Source organism: Moschus berezovskii, chromosome 15, assembly GCF_049115385.1.
Source record: "Moschus berezovskii isolate FMDL1 chromosome 15, NW_MosBer_1.0, whole genome shotgun sequence".
NCBI lineage: Eukaryota > Metazoa > Chordata > Mammalia > Artiodactyla > Moschidae > Moschus > Moschus berezovskii.
In genome coordinates this window covers 23,751,380-23,772,677 of record NC_142474.1, presented here as the reverse complement: position 1 = coordinate 23,772,677, position 21,298 = coordinate 23,751,380, and the positions used below count along the sequence as shown (strand labels likewise).

The 21,298-nt window shown below is 45.0% G+C and overlaps 1 protein-coding gene across 3 annotated transcripts; it reads left to right on the top strand.

Moving 5' to 3' along the window:
- The first annotated feature begins 342 nt into the window (after positions 1-342).
- On the top strand, positions 343-19,488 carry TBC1D20 (TBC1 domain family member 20). Of its 3 annotated transcripts, XM_055434894.2 has the most exons (9): positions 403-560; positions 4,873-5,035; positions 9,151-9,336; positions 11,711-11,791; positions 14,476-14,662; positions 14,820-14,921; positions 15,860-16,001; positions 16,795-16,982; positions 17,243-19,488. In XM_055434894.2, exons 3-9 carry the CDS (start codon positions 9,237-9,239, stop codon positions 17,496-17,498), a joined length of 1,056 nt encoding a protein of 351 aa, XP_055290869.1. In that variant the 5' UTR covers positions 403-560; positions 4,873-5,035; positions 9,151-9,236; the 3' UTR covers positions 17,499-19,488. The 3 variants fall into 3 exon arrangements, with proteins under 3 accessions (XP_055290857.1, XP_055290876.1, XP_055290869.1); XM_055434882.2 differs by lacking the exon at positions 4,873-5,035 and having other exon boundaries at positions 343-560; XM_055434901.2 differs by lacking the exon at positions 4,873-5,035 and having other exon boundaries at positions 401-556.
- Positions 19,489-21,298: the final 1,810 nt, after the last annotated feature.

Genomic DNA, 21,298 nt, shown 5'->3' with positions numbered 1-21,298 from the left:
CTGCATTGGCAGGCAGGTTCTTTTACCACTAGCGCCACCAGCAGTTTTGATATTCTTGATAGTGTTCTAAACACTTTCCCAAGAACTCTTGTGAGTTTAGTACTTATATAATCATCCATATCACTTTACAGATAAAACCAAAGGAAATGATAAAAAAAAAAAAAATCCGCTCCTGAACACATTGCTTCAAGACTGCTACGCTCTATAAGTTCAGTTGGAACAAACTCTCCGGGGCGCGCTCTTCGCTCGCCGCTCTGGGCGCCTGCGCGCCAGCCCGGGTGACAGCCGCGTCCCCGCCGCTGCCTGCGCGCCGTAGCGGGTGGTCACGTGCCGGCGTGGGGCGGGGCCGGCGCGGGGAGCGCTTGCGCGCCGCGGGCTGACCAAGCCGAGTTCGCTCCGCGGAACCGGCGCTGGAACCTGCGGCCAAGCCGCGTCTTCTGTCGGCTCCGCCACCAGCCGGGGCTCGGGCTCGAGCCCGGGCCCCCGGGACATGGCCGTCCGGAGTGCCCAGGGTGACGGCCCCACCTCCGGCCGCTGGGACGGCGGCGCGGAAAAGGCAGGTACGGAAGCAGGCCAGGGCGCCGAGGAGCGGCCTGCGAGGACGGCCTGAGGGATAGGGTCGGCCCGGGGGGCAGGGGACAGCTGTCGGAGGAGGGGGCCGCAGGCCAGGGTCCCGAGACGACCGCGCGGGGTGCGCCCAGCGCCGCCGGCCAGGGTCGGGACAGCGAAAAAGGAGAAGACTGAAGGCCTGGGTCACGTCTGAAGGGGAAGAGAGCCTGGAATTGGGGCGGCGCGGGGGGGCGGTCAGCGGATGCTGAGGGGCCCGGAGGAACACTGGCGGCAGACCCGAGCCCCCTAGTGGGAAGGACGGCGGGGGCCCCAGGTCCCATCTCTTCCCTGAGACCCGAGGCCAAGCCTCGCTCCCGGCCGAGACTGTCCGGCCACGTCCGCAGGCTCCGGGGGCCGCCTCCCTAGTGGTCAGGCCAGTTTTCCAAACTTCATTCATCGGTCGTCGTCGTCTGAATTGACGCGCTGGACACGTATTTCTTTTAATTACCGTGAAATTCACCCTTTAAAGTATACAGTTCTGTGGTTCTTAGTAATTTTTACAAGGTGGGGCAACCATCGCAGTGTCTTAATTCCACAGCATTTCTAATGCCAAAATAAAAGACCATCCCTCCGCAGGCCCCATTCTCCACAGCTCCTGGCAACTACCAATGTATTCTGTGTCCCAATCCTATGCCGCCTATTTTAATGTTATTGAATTGTGTAAAAAGCAAGTCTGTTTTTTATAACTAAGATCATGGCATCTGGTCCCATCACTTCATGGGAAATAGATGGGGAAACAGTGTCAGACTTTATTTTTTGGGGCTCCAAAATCACCGCAGATGCTGATTGCAGCCATGAAATTAAAAGACGCCTACTCCTTGGAAGGAAAGTTATGACCAACCTAGATAGCATATTAAAAAGCAGAGACATGACTTTCCCAACAAAGGTCCGCGGCTAGTCAAGGCGATGGTTTTTCACGTGGTCATGTATGGATGTGAGAGTTGGACTCTGAAGAAAGCTGATCGCCGAAGAATTGATACTTTTGAACTATGGTGTTGGAGAAGACTCCAGAGTCCTTTGGACTGCAAGGAGATCCAGCCAGTCCATTCTAAAGGAGATCAGTCCTGGGTGTTCATTGGAGGGACTGATGCTAAAGCTGAAACTCCAGTACTTTGGCCACCGCATGCGACGAGTTGACTCACTGGAAAAGACTCTGATGCTGGGAGGGATTGGGGGCAGGAGGAGACGGGGACGACAGAGAATGAGATGGCTGGATGGCATCACCGACTCGATGGACATGAGTTTGAGTGAACTCTGGGAGTTGATGATGGACAGGGAGGCCTGGCATGCTGTGATTCATGGGGTCGCAAAGAGTTGAACAGGACTGAGCGACTGAACTGAACTGAAACTAATTTCCATGAAACAGTTTCTTTGTGCACTACCTTTTCAAATGTGTTTTACCTAATGGTTAATACATGACAGTTAAAATTATTAACGTTTACTCTGTACCAGATGAAATAATCTCTCTGCCCTCTGGGAAAGGGTAAGGTAACTTTCCCACCTTTCCATCCCCTGGTGGATGATTCCCATAGCAGAACCAACCACCAGTGCAACCCAAGTTTTGTTTCTCTGAGTTCATTTTGTTATTGCCTTTTTCTCCTCTTCTGATTCTTGCCTGGAGAATCCCAGGGTTGGCAGAGCCTGGTTGGCTGCCGTCTATGGGGTCGCACAGAGTCGGACACGACTGAAGCGACTTAGCAGCAGCAGCAGCAGTCCTCTATAGAAATGAAGCTCACTCCTCATATTACTCCTCTGGGCCCTTTGGCCTTGTAACCCTTTCCTGGTATTTGTATGACATCTGTCCTCATGGCATAATGGTCATTGCCCCAAGTGGTATATGGGTCTTGTGACCTGTTGGAGTACAACTGTGCCTAGGTTGCGAGACTTTATCCTCTAGTGTCCTGAATTTTGCTTCTCTGGATAAATGGGAGCAATTTAGAAATGAGAGGAGTGTTATTTATTTTTGGTGTTTTGATTTTCATCATATTGGAGAATTGGAGTGGTTAGTAATACTGTTAACTCTCCTTTGTAGAGGTTATGATGGGATTGATTTACTCTGTTTTTCTCCATTTAGGGGAGTGGGTAGAGCAATCATTCTTCATATGTACTTGTCTTTATTTTTCAAGTAGTTGTTGAATCTCTGCTAATTTGGGTACTGTTTGTTGAAACTAATTGGGACCTCCAAAAAAGTTTCTTTTTTGTTTGTTTATTTTTGATGGGAATCTTACTCAGAATAGGGCTTCCCTGGTGGCTCAGATGGTAAAAAAAAAACAACAAAAAACGCTTGTAATGCAGGAGACTCAGGTTTGATCCCTGGGTTGGGAAGATCCCCTGGAGAAGGGGATGGCAACCCACTCCAGTATTCTTGCCTGGAGAATTCCATGGACGGAAGACCCTGGAGGGTCTGTGGGGTTACAAAGAGTTGGACATGACTGAGCGACTAACACTTAAACTTTATCAGAATAAGGTTAGGTTTTCCTCTCCCACTGTAATTCTCTTTTTTGAAAGCTTAAACTTTTAAGTTAATTTCCAGTATCAACATCAGGAGTTCAAGGAGTGGAGCTGGGGGTATATGTCTGTCTGGGAGGCTCTCTATCTGACTGGCTCTTCCATCGTTTTGATTAAGGCCTAAGGGAGCTTCCCTGGTGGCTCAGTGGTATAGAATATGCCTGGAATGCCAGAGACAAGGTTCAGTCCCTGGGTGGGCAAGATTCCCTGGAGGAAGAAATGTCAACCCACTCCAGTATTCTTGCCTGGGAAATCCCATGGACAGCAGAGCCTAGGGAGCTACAGTCCACAGGTCGCGGAAGAGTTAGACATGACTGAAGCAACTAAACAACAGCAACAATGCGTTGCTAATTTTAACTTCTGTTTAAAGTCTGTAAAGCTTTCTTGATATGCATGCTTAAACCAAATAATATGGAATTTTATTCTTACACATAAGATGCATATTAAGTGTGTAGATCATTTACCTGATCTAAGTCACTGATACGTATTTTGCTGACGTGGAAAAAATTTTAGAGGAAGTGTAGCTAGTGCTCATTTTTTGCCAGTGTCCTTAACCATATATTGAGTTTCCCACGCCACATGTTTTGATGATACCTGTTGCTCTGAGGAAACAGAAATCTTTACTTGAGTTCCATAGCCAGAGTAGGGAGAGATTTGAGACAATAACCGACTCAGTCATCCTTATCAGAGTTGTTAAGAACTACTGTTTCAGTGCCCCTTATTTAAATGATCATTTTAATGGAGAGCTGGTCAAGTAGTGCCAATATCATTCCTTTTTCCTCTGTTGAGTGAGTTGCTTTTCAGACGGCAGGGATTTATTTATAGCAGTGTCTTATATCTTGCAGCCAGCTGTAGAATAGTCATTTCATTCTGTCATGATTGTGAAAGCCAAGGCCTTTACTATAAAGGAGTTTGGAAGATCCCAACTTCAGAATATAGAGTACATCTCATATAAGCAGAGCAAAACTGGAGAAGAAAGGATTCAAGGGGATTTGAGTGACATGTATACAATCAGTAGATGAAATGTAGGCTTTTATCCCAAAGCCAAATAAAGCATTCTCAAGTCCAGAAATGTGTCCTACCCCAAAATCCATATGTAAAATTTATCTTAAAATAGATAGTTAGACATTGGGCTTCCCAGGTGGCACAGTTGGTGAAGAATCCACCTGCCAATGTAGGAGACACAGGAGATGCGGATTCAGTCCCTGGATTGGGAAGATCCCCTGCAGGAGGAAAGTTATTTTAACCTTTTTCCATGCACCCGAAGAATAGCTCTGATTTTTCTCCTTCTGCAGCAACGAGGATATGTGTAGATTAATTGTTTGGTTGAGACTCCGCTTAATTTTTTCTCCCTCATTGTGTATTCTCACAGTTGACCTTATCACTATGTAATTTACACATCTCCAGATCATTTAAGTTTTTTTCTGTTTTCTCCTACCTTTTTATGTCACAATCAAAACCTGTACATTAGGTGCAATGAAATATTTGTGTGTGTGGCACACATAGGAGTGCCTTCTTCATCTTCCACTATCACTTGATCGCTTAAATATGGGATTGAGAAAGGTGATGTTGGGGTCTGAACACACAGCAGCTAAAATCTACAGTTGAGCACCATTCTACCCTGGGAATCACCAGTAGATTTAGAAAAAGCCCAAAGTGGCTATAAATCTATGTAGAGTTATACAATGAGTATTGACTTTTATTTTTTTAATTTTAAAAATTTATTTCTTTGACAACGTCACGTCTTAATTGCAGGACGAGTTCTTCGTTGTGGCATGCAGGCTTCTCTGGTTGCAGCACACAGGCTTAGTTGCCCCACGACATGTGGGATCATAGTTCCCTGACCAGGGGTCAAACCCATCTCCCCTCATTGGAAAGTGGATTCTTAACCACTGGACCACCAGGGAAGTCCCTACAGGTGAGGATATTCTTAAAATCAATAGAAATATGGGGAAATAATGCCATTTACTACAGGCCAATTTTTCCAGAGGAACAATAGCTAAGTTAAATTATTTATTCTATTCTGCCCACATGTATTGAGTTCCCACAGAGCATCAGAATCAGGATGACAGCAGTAAATTTTGAAATGCAGGATTTCAATAGAATCCAAACAGAGTTTTGAGAGAAATAAGTATTGGAGCAATGATTTGGGTTCAGAAATAGTTTAAATTGACAGTGAAGAACCTGTCTGCAATGCAGGAGACCCAGGTTTGATCCCTGGTCAGGAATATCCCCAGAGAAGGGAATGGCTACCCACTCCAGTATTCTTGCCTGGAGAATCCCATGGACAGAGGGGCCTGTTGGGCTACAATCCATGGGGTTGCAAAGAGTTGGACACAACTGAATGACTAACATACCCTGAAAATCCACTTGATTGCAAACAGTTAATCATCTTAGTTATATCTTAGTTAATTCCCCTAAGATATAAGCTGTGGTTTTCCTTTCCCCCTGGAGAAGGAAATGGCAATTCACTGCCATATTCTTGCTTGGAAAACCTGTGAACAGAGGAGCCTGGCAGGCTACAGCCCATGGGGTTGCGAAGACTTGAACACAACTGAGCAACTGACACTTTCGGTTTTCCTTTCCCCCAGATTGCTGAATAGCTTAAGTGGAAAGAGGGGCGGGGTGGATATATGTCTAAAAAAAATTGAGGAAAAATTTCCAAACTCTTAGCAAGTAGATTAATAAGATTTCTAAATATCAGATACCTCAAAAAATACTTAGTATTACCATTTAAGTGTTCTTAATTTGTGATGTGTAGAAAGTACAAAGTACAAGAACACTCTTAAGTTTAAAAAAACTTTTTAAATCTTATTTTCTTCTTTGCTAGAAATTCAATTCCTGCTCGTATTTTGTCTCAGCCTATGTTGTTATACGGACTTCCCAGGTGGCTCAGCAGTAAAGAATCTACCTGCAATGCAGGAAATCCCAGTTCAATTCCTGGGTTGAGGAGATCCCCTAGAGAAGGGATAGGCTATCCACTCCAGTATTCATGATCTTCCCTGGTGACTCAGATGGTAAAGAAACAGTCTGCAAAGCGGGAGACCTGGATTCGATCCCTGGATTAGGAAGATCCCCTGGGGGAGGGCGTGGCAACTCACTGCAGTATTCCTGCCTGGAGAATCCCATGGACTGAGGAGCCTGGCAGGCTACAGTCCGTGGGGTCACAAAGAGTCGGACACGGCTGAGGGACTAAGCACAACACAGCACAGCCTGGTGCTTCACTATGAGTAGTTGCTCATTAAATGACAGGTTGATAAATGAATGGATACATTAATGGACAGGTAGGTGCATGGATGGATGGTAAGACATGTCCAGGCCAAGAACTTGAAGCACCTTGTAAATAAACATTTTATTATAGTTGGTGCTGTGCTGATTAATTGGGAATTGGGACTTGATTTTTCCTGATTTCTAGAGAGTAACCATTGAATTTAGCATCAACCTGGGACATTTTTGGGAGTGCAGATGGGAGGAGGGGTTTGCTATGAACAATTAATTATGCCAGAACTATAGATGTAAACCAGAAATCTCTCAGACTGCCTGGAGCAGATTCACCTGGGAAAATAACAGTCTAGCCAGGAGAACAGGTTTACCTGGGTGGAGAAGTATCCTGTCCTGTCTGCAACTCCAGTTGCATGGAACTCCAAAATAGTTGGTGCCTGAGTTTATAAGGTTTATGTCACAGCTCTCTCATTGATAGGTAACCAGGGTTATTGGAACCACCTTTCATTTGTGTTAACAATATGCAGCTATGTCATGGAAACAGTTTCTATACTGCTGCCTCAGAATAGAACATAACTGAGGAAAGCTGCTTAGTGTCTGTCCTAAAAACCTCACTTCCCTTCTGATGTTATTCCTTTCTAAGGCCTGACCAACCTTGCAGTGTTATCTTCTACTTTACATTAACACTAGTGCCCTGCCCCTCATATGTGCTACATGAATACTTCCTAATGACTTCATTTACTGTTAAGTGAAAGGGCCTGTGTTTCTGTCTCCAAGCCTTTCTTCTGGTCTCCTCCTCACCTCTCTGAATCCTCCCCTTTCTTTTTAAATTTCACTTTTCCATAATGCTTTCTGACCCACAGCTGTCTGAGCTCTTGGTGTCTGCACATACCTTTTTTCGGAGGATTACAGTGCACTGCTATGTGACATCTCTTCAGTGGATTGAATAGTCTTAACTTTTCTTGTGTTTGCTGTTCCTAGAAATAAACATTCTGCATGAAAATTCTGAGAGCCTGTTACCCCATTATTTTAAATAGAGCTAATTATAATATGATGCACATTAACCACAAACTCTCAACCAGTCTCCTAAAAAAGTAATTTAAATGCAGCAAAATGCCTGTGTATAAATAACAAACTATCACATGAAGATGTAAGATGCTTAATACATTATTTCCAGATTACCAGTGATTAATGTGGTTCTTGAGAAACAGTAGCATGCCCCTTTTACCACTAGCCACACTGGAGTCCCAAGTATACCCTTTGACATCCTGCTTTTGAAAATACCTCCATGTGATTCTGATGTTTTCCAATTGTATTAGCATGTAATCAGAGGCTTTTTTCACATGTGGTTTTGTTAAAAAATGTAATACTGAATTTTGGTGACATGCATGTACATTATTCCTCAGTAAATAATAGAGAAAATTTATTAAGAGATATGTGGTCATGTATGGATGTGAGATTTGAACCAAAGAGAAGACTGAGTGCTGAAGAATTGATGCTTTCTTTAGTGGTGCTAGAGAAGACTTTTGAGATCCCATGTACAGCACGGAGATCAAACCAGTCAATCCAAAGGAAAATCAACCCTGCATACTCATTGGAAGGTCTGATGCTGAAGCTGAAGGTCCAATACTTTGGCCACCTGATGCCAACAGCTGACTCATTGGAAAAGACTCTGCTGTTGGGGAAGTTTGAAGGCAGAAGAAGAGGGCAGCAGAGGATGAGATGGTTGGATTGCATCATTGATTCAGTGGATATGAACTTGGGCAAACTCTAGGAGATAGTGAGGACCAGGGAGGCATGTTGCAGGCCATAGGGTTGCAGAGTTGACTTAACAACAACAATGCTCTGTGAAGTTTAGCATTAATGAAGCACAGAATTCTTTAGGAAAGCATGAACGGCAGCTATTAGATATGCCTAAATGTACTGAGCATTTGCTATAATTCCTCTTTTGTTACTTATGTGGTATGTCTCCTTAGTGTTTCAGTTCAGTCGCTCAGTCCTGTCCGACTCTCTGTGACCCCATGAATCACAGCACGCCAGGCCTCCCTGTCCATCACCAACTCCTGGAGTTCACTCAAACTCATGTCCATAGAGTCGGTGATGCCATCCAGCCATCTCATTCTCTGTTGTCCCTTTCTCCTCTGCCCCCAATCCCTCCCAGCATCAGAGTCTTTTCCAGTGATGCTAATCAGTGTGTGTCTGTGCATACTAAGTCGCTTCAGTCGTGTCTCTTTGAGATCCTGTGGATTATAGCCCTCTAGTCTCCTCTGTCCATGGGATTTTTCAGAAAAGAGTACCAGAGTGGGTTGCCATTTCCTTCTCCAGGGGATCTTCCCAACCCATGGATCAAACCCATGTCTCCTACGTCTCTTGCTTTGGCAAGCAGGTTCTTTACCACTGGCGCCACCTGGGAAGCCCGTGCTCATTAGTAAATTGACTTTAAATATACCTACCTTACTTCAAACCAAGTAAGGAGATTGAGCCCTGAACAGAAAAGGTTGCTAAGTCACTTCAGTCGTGTCCGACTCTGTGCGACCCCATAGACGCCAGCCCACCAGGCTCCCCCGTCCCTGGGATTCTCCAGGCAAGAACACTGGAGTGGGTTGCCATTTCCTTCTCCAATGTGTGAAAGTGAAGTTGCTCAGTCATGTCTGACTTGTAGCGACCCCATGGACTGCAGCCTACCAGGCTCCTCCGTCCATGGGATTTTCTAGGCAAGAGTACTGGAGTGGCTTGCCATTGCCTTCTCCGAACAGAAAAGGTACGCATGGTAAATATGTGCCTAATGCCCTTTTTCATTCTCTTTTGCAGACTTTAATGCCAAAAGGAAAAAGAAAGTGGCTGAGATCTACCAGGCTCTGAACAGTGAGCCCACTGATGTGGCTGCCCTTAGACGCATGGCTATCAGTGAAGGAGGGCTCCTGACCGATGAGATCAGGCGGAAAGTGTGGCCCAAGCTCCTCAATGTCAACACCAATGATCCACCTCCTATATCAGGTAGTTAGGGGAAGAAGTGCTGTGATGGGAGTTTGTCTAGGAGGCAGGGAAAAAAAGAATTCCAGGGTCTTTAATTTTTATGCTCGTTTCAAACCAGGAATAGACGTGTAAACACCTGAAGCGTTTTAGGATAGCTTGAGCCTATCCTATTTTGAGTGAAAATAAGACCAAACTGCGAAATAAAATTTTAATTAAAAATAGAATGAGCTTTTATTAGGTAGGGAAGGAGCTATTATTGGCTAGTTAGGGGAGTTTATTACAAATATATATTCTGGGAATTCCCTGATGGTCAAGTGGTTAGGACTCCATGCTTTCACTGCCAAGGGCCCGGGTTCCATTCCTGATCTGGGAACTAATATCCTGCAAGCCACACAGTGCAGCCAAAACACAAAATGCATGTTCCAGTTTATATTCACCTAGAAGTAAGTTTGCAGGAATCTGTATTTTAGCAAGAATCCCACGTAATTCTGATACAGATGGACATTTGAGAAACATGGGTTTCTACAGGGATATAATGCCTCTTTATAGTCCTTAAAAACAACAACACAAAACGACTTTTTATAGGGAAATACTAAAACCATTTTGAATTCTAAAATTTTGTAATTCTGTGAAAAGCTGTTACAGTCGGCCTTCCAAGTTCAAGGATACAACCAACCATGTATCAGAAGTACTCTGGAAGGACTTCCGCAGAGGTCCTGTGGTTAAGACTCCACACACCCAGCGCCAGTGGCATGGGCTCAGTCCCTGGTCAGGAAACTAGGATCCTACATTACCTGGCAAGGCCAAAAAAAGGCACGTACACACACACACATAGATTCTGCGGGGGGGTGGGGAACCTCCAGAAATTTCCAAAAAGCAAAACTGGGATTTGTTGTGCTCTGGCAGCTATTTATATAGCATTTACATTCTGTTAGGTTTTGAAAGTAATCTAGAGGTGATTTAAGTGTATGAGAGGATGTACAAATGTTGAACTGTTTAATATTTGGGACTTGAGCATCAATGGATTTTGCTATCCTTGGGGGTCCTGGAACCAATCCCCCTCAAATACCAAAGGACAACTAACTGTACTTAACTTTATCTGCAAGGCCCATGTAGTGAAAAAAAGAATTTCTTAGACTACAGTGCAGAATACAAAAGAAAGTACAGAAAACAGTGAATGCACTTTGTCATTCACTGAGTCTACATTTATTGCTTTCCTACTATGTTTGGCAAAAGTCCAGGTGTTGGGGATTCTTTCTTTCATTTGGCAATTACCAAAAGAGTCGGATACGACTGAGTGACTAAACTGAATTCTGCTACAGTCTATGGGGATGCAAGGAGTAGAACAGGACTGAGTGACTGAGCATACACACACAGTTGTGCTCCTAATGTGTGCTGGGTACCAGAGATGATTAAAACAGCCACTGCCAATAAAAAGTTTACAGTGTCATGGTGTGGCCAAGTAGATGTTTTAAGTTGCCACTTGTTACTCCGGGAGTTGGTGATGGACAGGGAGGCCTGGCGTGCTGTGATTCATGGGGTCGCGGAGAGTCGGACACGACTGAGCGACTGAACTGAACTGAACTGAACTGTTATTGTCTTTGGAACTGGGCTGCCTCAGAGCAGTGATCCTTTGTTGGAAGGAATAGGCATTGCCATAGTCACACTCTAAATCCTGAGATGGTATTCTGTCAAATTCCAAATTTCTCATATCTTTTTAAGATGAATTCTGTGTGTAGGGAAGTATTCTACAGGCTCGGCTGCTAAGCTTTGATTTCCATTATGAAGGAAATGTACACTTGTTATATATATAACAGTTAGAGTCTGCCTCCTTGCTTTCAGTTGAGCTTAGCAACTGAACACAAGTATTATCTCCTATTACCAGTGTCTTAGTTTTAGAATTTCAGGGCTAAGAGAGCTTAAGTTCTTCTCCATATACATTTATCTTAATACTCCTTTCTGAACAGCTCAATCTTCCTACACTTTATATATGTTAGAGTTTTTCCAGCGGTCTGTGGTTTCCACATTCATGATCTTACTTGATGCTTAACAGTAATCTGAGAGGTACACATGGAAGGGAATAATCCCCATTTTACAGATATGAACTTTGAAATTCAGTGTGGTTCCCAGTAATGCACAGTGGGTCGTGGCCTCCTGACTTTGCTGCCTCTCCTAGATAATCTGTCTTCCCTCCTCTCACGGTCATCATGACTTGCATGAAACAGAGTTTGGAACTAAACCAGGGATTCCTCTCCAAATGTTGTATCTTGAGTCATGTCCGCTTCAAGAGAAAGCCTTGAGTATGTCTTCCAGGCCTTTTGTGTCATGCCAGGATGTCTTGCTCCTGCTGTGGCTTCCCAGACATTCCTACAATAACATGTTCCTTCTCCAATAGGGAAAAACCTACGACAGATGAGCAAGGACTACCAACAAGTGCTTCTGGATGTCCGTCGGTCTTTACGGCGGTTCCCACCTGGTGAGACACACTTTGTCGGTCTTTGGAGGAGGGAGGGGGAGGTTTGGTAGGGTGGCTTCAGTCCAATTGCAGTTACATTACTCTCTTGGGCTTGCTCGTCCCAAGACGTTTACATCCTAGCACAGAACATGACCACAGCCAGGACCCATCCAGGAGGGATCCTCAGGGACCCGTCGTGCTTCCAATCTGCTGAGTCATTCTTTTATTGACTTAGTCCATTCAGACCCCCACTGTGAAGGCCTGCTGCTGCTGCTAAATCGCTTCAGTCGTGTCTGACACTCTGTGACCCCATAGATGGCAGCTGTCCCTGGGATTCTCCAGGCAAGAACACTGAGCCCAAAATAATTTCTCTTGGCTTAGAGGTGGTAAATGAGAGAAGAGGGTTTTCCCCCTGCCCGTTAGAACTACAGAAGAGACTTTATAGGGATTTCTAGAGCCATCAGTCTGACTTTAAAGAGCAGATTGGTTTGGAAGTGGTGACTAACAGGAACTATTAATACCTTCATTTATAAGTAGTGGTATCTTGCCTGTGGGCTTCCCTGATGGCTCAGTGGTAAAGAATCCGCCATTGCAATCTTGCCATTGCAGGAGACTCAGGTTCAATCCATGGGTCCAGAAGATTCTTTAGAGGAGGAAATGGCAGCCCACTCCAGTATTCTTGCCTGGGAAATCCCATGGAGAGAGGAGCCTGGAGGGCTACAGTCCATAGAGTCACAGAAGAGTTGGGCACGACTTAGAAACCAAACAACAACAAACAATCTTGCATATACATATATTGGGACCTTGGACTGGAATGAAGGCCAGTCGCTGCATGTTTAAAGAGTCTGTTACTAACATTGTCTCTCCATTCCCAGAAATGCTAAGGATGACAGTTTCCCCCACACTCACAATGAAGGGAGCTGGGCAGCAGACCTTGTCTGTGTCTCCACCTCTCAGTCCTTGAATTGAAGAGAGGAGATGCTAGAGGGACCGAGAGTCTCAGAACCAACTGCCTCACTGTTCTGAGCCCATGCTCTGGCATTGGATTTGTCTGTTAAAGGGCATCCCTCCTGTTTACAATCTTGGTTCCCAGAAAGGCTCTTGTGATTCTTGTGTAGCCAGTAGCTTGCCGTCTTGGTTTTGATAAACGCATACACCTGTGGTCCAGTCCCCTTTTCCTGTTCCTCTGGTCTTGAGGAGACCACATAGGACAGTCGACTCAGTTCATATTTTTCCCGAGGTGTAGTCTGTTTTCCTTCTGAGCCCTTAAACTCTTAACATTTATGTGACATCAGTCCAGGATATTCTTCCAGACAGAACTTTCCATGTGGTTTTATATTCTTTTTACATTCATGTTCTTCTGAACTTAGCTGACCACTTTTATACTGAAAATTCAAATAAGGCTTACTTTTTTCTCTCACTGCTTCATTACTTTACCTGACCAGAGTACTTGGTTTACTTCCATTTTCTTTTTTATCTTCTACAGTATGCCTTTTTGAGAAGGGATGGGTAAAAGTACATAAGAGATGAGCATCACTGTCACCTAAAAACCTTTATTTCAGTTCAGTCTGGGCCCTTGCATTAGCTGTTTTCTCTCACAAGCTCTGCTTTTGACTGGAAAACCTAATGGTGTAGGAAAGCTGTATTGTGTGCCATCCTCCTAAAACAGGTTATGAGGCCAAGGGTTGACATTTTTATAGTAAGAGCCGGAAGAGCTGAGGGGCCGCGCTGACCACTGCCAGACTAGATGCCTTCACTGAAAGAGCTCCCAAGACCAGCTCCTCTGTTTCCAGCTGCATCTTTGGGTCAAGATCAGTACTTCTTATGATATTTAGTTTGATTCTGAGGGGAGCACACATCTCATACATTTTTTGTTTTTATATAATTTTGTACCTACAAAAAGGCTGCAAAAGTAGGACACAGAATTCCCCAGGTAGCTTTTTCCCAGATTTCCTTATACATCAACCTTTGACTAGATTTGCTTTAGTCTTGTTTTCTCTCTCTCCTTTATCATACATACACACTTTTTTTCTCTGAGCTATTAAGAATAAATTACATACATGGTGCCCCCTTATCCCTAAATATTTCAGTGTGTGTTTTTTAAAAACACAATTCTTTTTTACATAGTCACATTTAAAATCAGTAACAAAATATACTACTGCCTAATCTAAAGATTTTATTCAGATTTTGCCATTTATTCCAATAACGTTCCTTATAGGAAAAGTGCATTTTCCATTCATTCTTCATATCTCTTCAGCTTCCTTTAGTCTGGACTAGTTCTTTTGTATTTTATCACAGGCCTGTTACTTTATAAAATCCCCCTCAGTTTTTATTTCCTCCTTGTAAGATTCAGGTGATTCACTCTTGATGGGAATCCCACTGAAGCGATGTTGAGTTCTTTTCACCCCAGCACATCAGAGGCACATGCTGCCCAATAGTCCCCCTGCTGCCATCACACCCTGTGGTGACTTGGTTAAGATGGTATTGTTGGCTGGGTTCCCCAACTGTAAGGTTGCCAAGTTGTAGCTCTTTCCTACATGGCCAAGCAGCTGTCAACAGCGTATGGATCATGAGTGTGTTGCCAAGTTGTTTTACTTTATTAAACAGTTTCTCTGCATATCCACAGCTTACCATCTTCCCTACCTCCATGTTACTAGACTGCTTGCCTTGTTCAAGTGCGTCTCCCCCCCACTACCCTCCCCCAGGCATGCCAGAAGAACAGAGAGAAGGGCTGCAGGAAGAGCTGATTGACATCATCCTCCTCATCTTGGAGCGCAACCCGCAGCTGCATTACTACCAGGGCTACCACGACATCGTGGTCACGTTCCTGCTGGTGCTCGGCGAGAGGCTGGCAACATCCCTGGTGGAGAAGCTGTCTACCCACCATCTCAGGTACCCACGCAGAAGGGCAGAAGACAGTCCCCACCGGGGATAACTCCTCAGCCCCCTTTCTAGTTGGTGTTTTCAGTGGGTTGAACCCCACTCCCAGCTGCCCCCCAACCCTGATCCAAGCCTTTGGTCTGACCAAGCTTGTTGAAATGTCTCCTAGGGATTTCATGGACCCAACAATGGACAACACCAAGCATATATTAAACTATCTGATGCCCATCATTGACCAGGTGAATCCAGAACTCCATGACTTCATGCAGAGGTATATATGTGTCTGCATTTATGTGTACACGTGCATGCGCACACACAGACACTCCTCTTCAGCTTTCTCCTAGCTTTTGTTTATTCCTCACAAGTCTAGATCAATTGCATCATCATCTTATGTTGATTAGTGTTAGGTTCTTCTGAGTTGTCCTTTCTAGTCACCAGCAATCTAGATAATTCAGTTCTGTGTACAGTCTTAGAACACTTGTGTGTGCTGTGCTCTTCAAGGAATGCACGAGATGTCACAGCCCATGCCCTTAAAGAGTTTACATTTAGTGGAGAGAGGTGGGCGAGCTAAGCATGCCAGGGTAGACTTTGAGGTTATTGCTATGACAGAAGTAGAGTCCTATAGGACCCAAGGCCATCTGTAGATTGTTTTATTTACCACACACCAAGGAAAAGAAATATTTCTTTGCAATTCTTGTATGATTTTTCTCTTCTGTTTAGTTGGAAGTGTGTTCTTGGCCAATACCTGCCTCTCTTAAAAAAAAAACTATATATATATATATATGTCTTAAGGTGTTTCAGTCATCTCATGTTAACTATACAGTTAATAGTTATGTTTTCAAGCCTAGGAATAGATGCCTGTGCCCCCCAAAAGGGTGTGGCTTTCCCAGAAGGAAAATGGTGTAGTTCTCTGAAAACAGCTTTTTCTTGTTCCTGGAGTTGACATTTCTTGGCCATTATGAGAGCACCCAAGGAGATAAGGCCAACCAGGACCCTACTGTGGAATTAGTGCCACGATGTGGAGGATATTGCAAGGACTTTCTATAATATTTTGTGAGGAGAAGATACTGAATTTATCAGCAGCTGAATTTTCCAGAAAGCATGTTCCCCAGTTACTTTCTTCACACAGCACTGAGGACAAAGAAGGCCCAGGGAGAGGGACAGGATAACTCAGCAGGGAACCTAACATCTGGACTCCCTTGCTCCTAGTGCCGAGGTGGGGACCATCTTTGCGCTCAGCTGGCTTATCACCTGGTTCGGGCACGTCCTGTCTGACTTCAGGCACGTCGTGCGGTTATACGACTTCTTCCTGGCCTGCCACCCACTGATGCCCATTTACTTTGCAGCTGTGGTAGGTACAGACCATGAGCCAGCAGTTTGGCATGTGCCCCCCAGTCCAGCTTGATCATCTTCCCTAAAAGGAAACCTGGTGATTATGGAAAGATACAAAAGACAGCACTTCCTGGGCGGCTTCCTGGACACTGTTCTTGGAATGTTACTGGGAGAGTCATGGGAGTCAAAATTATTCTGTGTAGAAATAAGTTTGGGAAATGCTGGTTAAACAAAGTTGTTAGATTTTTTACTGTTTGATTTTTTTGAACCTTTAAAATGCTCGTGGGCATTGTGAATTATCAGGGTTTGTGTTGACAACTCTTGGAGCTAGTGCAAATGGCCAACTGGGTTTAAGAAGAGGCATGATATTATGATGGAAAGTTGAAATGGCTTTTAGTCGGGGATGAGGGCCTCCAGTTATTAGAGGGGCCTGAACTATCAGACATGAGGGTGGAGGTGGTGTTCTTCATTGTGTTTTAAAGGGAGCAAGACCATTCTTTCTACTGTTCTGAACCATTTCTTCTGTGCTAGAGCTCTAGGTATCTCCAGTAATCTCTCTCCTTTGCTTCCTCCTAAAAAAACCTTCGTCAGCCTTTCATGTCATGGTGTGAAAGTTTGCCTCTAGCAGGAAGTGCTAGCCCATTGGGAAAAGCACTCAGATAAGTATAGCATCACTTCCCAGATAGATACAGGAATTTGCTGAACATTTTGGGTGAGCCTTGTTTGGTACCGATTTATATTACCTCTAACGAGAAGGAAATGAAGTGGCCCTGTGTATTCTGGTCTGTGATGCAAGGCCTTGCTCCCCACAGATCGTGTTGTATCGAGAGCAGGAAGTCCTGGATTGTGACTGCGACATGGCCTCGGTCCACCATCTGTTGTCCCAGATCCCTCAGGACCTGCCCTATGAGACACTGATCAGTAGAGCAGGAGACCTCTTTGTTCAGTTTCCCCCGTCTGAACTTGCTCGAGAGGCAGCTGCCCAGCCGCAAGCCGAGAAGTGAGTGGGGCCAAGGCACTGGTTGCACAGGGGTGTTTGTTAGTGAGCAGAAGTGATGGAAGATTGTGTCTGGTAGGGACAGGGCTGGGAGTGGTTTTTCCAGAGATCTGCGTTTATGCCAACAGAATCCCCACTTGAGAGTTCATGGGTCTTGATCAAGAAGTTTTCTGAGCAGTGGATGGCTCTGCCCTCAAACTGTTTAGTCCACTTTTTCTCCCCTTCTTTCATCCCATTCTTTTCTGTCTCCTTCCCCTCTGCAGAACGGCTGCCTCTACGTTCAAAGACTTTGAGCTGGCGTCAGCGCAGCAGAGGCCCGACATGGTACTGCGGCAGCGGTTTCGGGGACTTCTGCGGCCTGATGAGCGAACAAAAGATGTCCTGACCAAACCAAGGACCAACCGCTTTGTGAAGCTGGCAGTGATGGGGCTGACAGTGGCGCTTGGAGCGGCCGCCCTAGCTGTGGTGAAAAGTGCCTTGGAGTGGGCCCCAAAGTTTCAGCTGCAGCTGTTTCCCTAAATGCCAGAGAAGATACTTCCTCTTACATGACGTCAGTCTCACCCTTCCATGGACAGATTGGGAGGGGGTGGAATTTCCTTTATTAAAAGGGTTTCTGTCAAGGGTTTTCTATTCCTGCACCCTTTCCCTCCTGTCCATGAATGCCTTTGCTTCAGAGGCCAATAGTAGAGCCTGCGTGACGCTGGGCACTCGGGGGCCTGAGCACAGAACTCCTCTCGCTTGTGACCTGAGTGAGCTCTCCGCTGCCTCGCTTTTGCTGAAGGAAATGGGTCTCTGCAGCTCCTGGGTGCCTTTGGAACCCACTGGGCCTGGTCACTGGGGAGTGTCTTGGCTGCTCATAGTAAGTAAACTGGACCACTGAACACCCTCCTGGCGGCTTCTCCAGTCTGTCTGCTTCAGTTGGACAAAGAAGGACAGAGCTGCTGCTTTAGTCAGACCTTGTAATAAAGGGGAAGGGGCAGAGGAGGCTGGCCTGGGAGCAAGATTGGCCCCTTTTAAGAATAGCTCCAACCTGGTCAGAAATCTAAGAGACACATGTGAACTAGGTTAGTAGGTAAGTCCTACCTATTTTCAGCCTAGAAATCACTTGGGCGTTTCCAGTCAGACAGGAAGGAATGTTAAGTTTTAGGACCTCTGACATAGGCCGGTTTTTGCTTGTCCCCCCACCCTTTTTTTTTTCTTTTCACTCTCTTCCACAAGGCACACAGTGGTTATAAAAATGTACATTTACTACTGTTTTTAGAATTACATCCAACATGTAAAGTACCATCACTAGTTCCTTCATGGAAGAAAAAAGTAGTTCTCGTCAGAAGGATGAACTTCTAAAACCCTGAGGTTTCCTTTCTATTCAAGCGTTTAACATTTCACTTCAGCCACAGTTGCTGTTTGTAAACAGCCCCACACTTCCACAGTGCCCAATTCCTGTCCAGCTTCCCTTCCTTCCTTCATGTTTTCCTTCAGTCCCCCTTCTACCCCCCGATCAGCATCCAGTCATGACCTTGGCTTTGTTTTTTGTATTTGATTTATCTCTTCAGCTGCTGGTCTCTCCTTCCTGGTTGGAAATGTCACTGGGAACTTGTCAGCACCCAGAAAGGGACGAACTGCAGCCTAAAGCGTGTGGTGGGAGCCTGGGACACCAGCCCCGCTGCTCCAGGCTTCCTAAGGACTCCCCAGGCCTTAGGGAACGTGGTGCATATTCAGTTCTTCTGACACGACTCTTCATGTAAGCAAACCTAGGTTGGTTTTCGATTAACTGTGGCTTGGGAAAAAGTGCCTTTTGCTGCTTTGAAGAACTGGGGTGTATGGTTAGAAGCAGCCATGTGTTTTTCTTTTCCTGGTCTGTCTCGGGCACTGTTCTCTCTTGGCAGGTATTTTCTTAAACATGCCAGAAGCACTCACTTCCACCACACCAGACCTCCACGCCTGCACATGAAGAGTGGTTAGGAGAGGCATCTACTTACATGAGTTACACTAAGCACTTTACAACCAAAAACAGCGGATCGTTCTCCGTAGCAGGAGTCCCATCTGGGGTTAGCGTGATGTGGATGGATTAATCTAGAAAGAGGTAAATTTATCAAGACAGTGGGAATATTTCCATGATCTAGATGATGTGACAGGTATTCCCAGTCTTCTATAGCAAGTTTGTCTTATCATCTGCAAGTGGACAGCATCGGCCCCTCCTGCCACAAACTCTCGGGTCTGTCTGTAAATACTGAAGGGAAGTGATGGGGAAGAGGTAGGGGGGAGGTGCATGTGATCAGAGTCCCAAGGCCACAGTTTTTTGGATTCCAGGAAAGCAGGTGGCATTTGCTTCTGTTGTGGCCTAGAAAGGAAAAAGTTCTTACGATTTATAGCTTTGCTGACAGGATTAGCCCCTGCCAATGAGAAGAAAGCGTTTTTACCTTCAAGTGGTTTACTATTCTGTAAAGAATACTTGTAAATATTTTGTACAGAGCCCTGTATGAAATAAACAGCCATATGTGGTTACTGACCCCTCTTGTCATTCTTCCCTTGTTGGAGTGGCTTGGATGCTCCCTCCCTCCACCCCTGACCTGGAGCTGTGCCTTAGGCCCTGGACTCTTGGTTAGCTTTGACTGACCTGGAGAACTTGAAACAGTTTCTCTTTCACCTGAGGCAAGAACTCACTTGTCTGGGTTTGCTGTTTCTTTGCCCCAGAGGGAGACATAAGGGGCTGAAGGCTGAGCAGGCATCACTTGGCTCTCTGACTGTGTCCCACCACCATAGGCCAGCTGCCCATGCTGTCCTTTGATTTGACTCATGGAGGATACAGAGCTGACCAGGACACGGCCCTGTCTCTTGGAGCTCACCAGAGATCTGCATTGATGAAGCAATGTATTTTCAGTGGCAGTTTCATTGTTGATTAAATGTAAAGAGAATTTTGATAAATGGAAAACTGAAGGAAAGGTATGTGTGGTGTAATAAATATTTGGGTTTTGTCACCAGTTCCCCTAAAAGCCTTCTAATTTTCTGAGTGTCTTGTTCATAGGGGTGTCTTTTGTTGTTCATAATGATTTCCTTTTGATTCCAACTGGGTTGATATTAATGAGGTGAGTCAATGTTGGACCCCTCAATAGCCTCAGGATGGGACAGAACACCAGAAAGATGATACAGTGGGGAATTATTTTAACTTTAACTTTTTATTTTGTACTGGAGTATAGCCAATTAGCAAACAGCATGATAGTTTCAGGTGAACAGTGAAGGGACTCATCCATACATATACATGTACCCATTCTCCCCCAAACATTCCTCCCATCCAGCCTGCCACATAACATTGAGCAGAATTCTATGTGCTATGCAGTAGGGCCTTGTTGGTTATCCATTTTAAATACAGTAGTGTGTACCTGTTCACCCCAAACTCACCATCTATCCCTTCCCCCATCCCCACCCCTCCACCCTGGCAACCATAAGCTGGTTCATGAAATTTGTGAGTATGTTTCTGTTTTCTAAGTAAGTTTATTCATATCATTTTTTTTTAGATTCTACATACAAGGGATGTCATATTTTTCCTTTGTGTGAATTGCTTCACTCAGTATGACCAGGTCCATCCATGTTTTTGCAAATGGCATTATTTCATTTATTTTAATGAGAAATACTCCACTGTGTACACGTACCACATCTTCTTTATCCATTCCTCTGTTGATGGACATTTAGGTAGCATCCATGTCTTAGCTGTTGTAAACAGTGCTGCAGTGAACACCGGGGTGTGTATTTCCTTTCAGATCATGTTTTTCCCTGGACTTATGCCCAGGAGTGGGATTGCAGGATCATTTTAGGTTTTTACTAAACCTTCATACTGTTCTCCATAGTGGCTGTACCAATTTACATAGTGGGAATTTTGAGCTTCACCAATGACCTCCTGGTAGGGGAGGAGAGGCTGAACATTGAGTGCTACAGAAACTCTTGGTTCAGAGATTCAGAGAGCTGCTGGGTTGCTGAATACATCAAAATGCTGGGAGGATCACAGTCCTGAGACTGCTTGGGAATACCGCAGCCCTCCCGCCATTCCTTGCCCTATGCGTCTTTTATTTGGCTGTTACTGAGTTGTGTCCTTTACAGTAAATCAGTACATGTAAGTGAAGTGTTTTCTTGAGTTTTGTGAGCACTTCCAGCAAATTATTGAACCTGAGAGGGTTTTGGGGAAACTAGTGAACTTGCAGTTGACCAGGCAGAAGTGTAGGTGGGCACCACACTTGCAACTGGATCTGAAATGGGACAGCCTTGTGGGACTGAGCCCTTTAACTTGAGGTGTCTGATGCTAACTCCCCAGGTAGTTAGTGTCA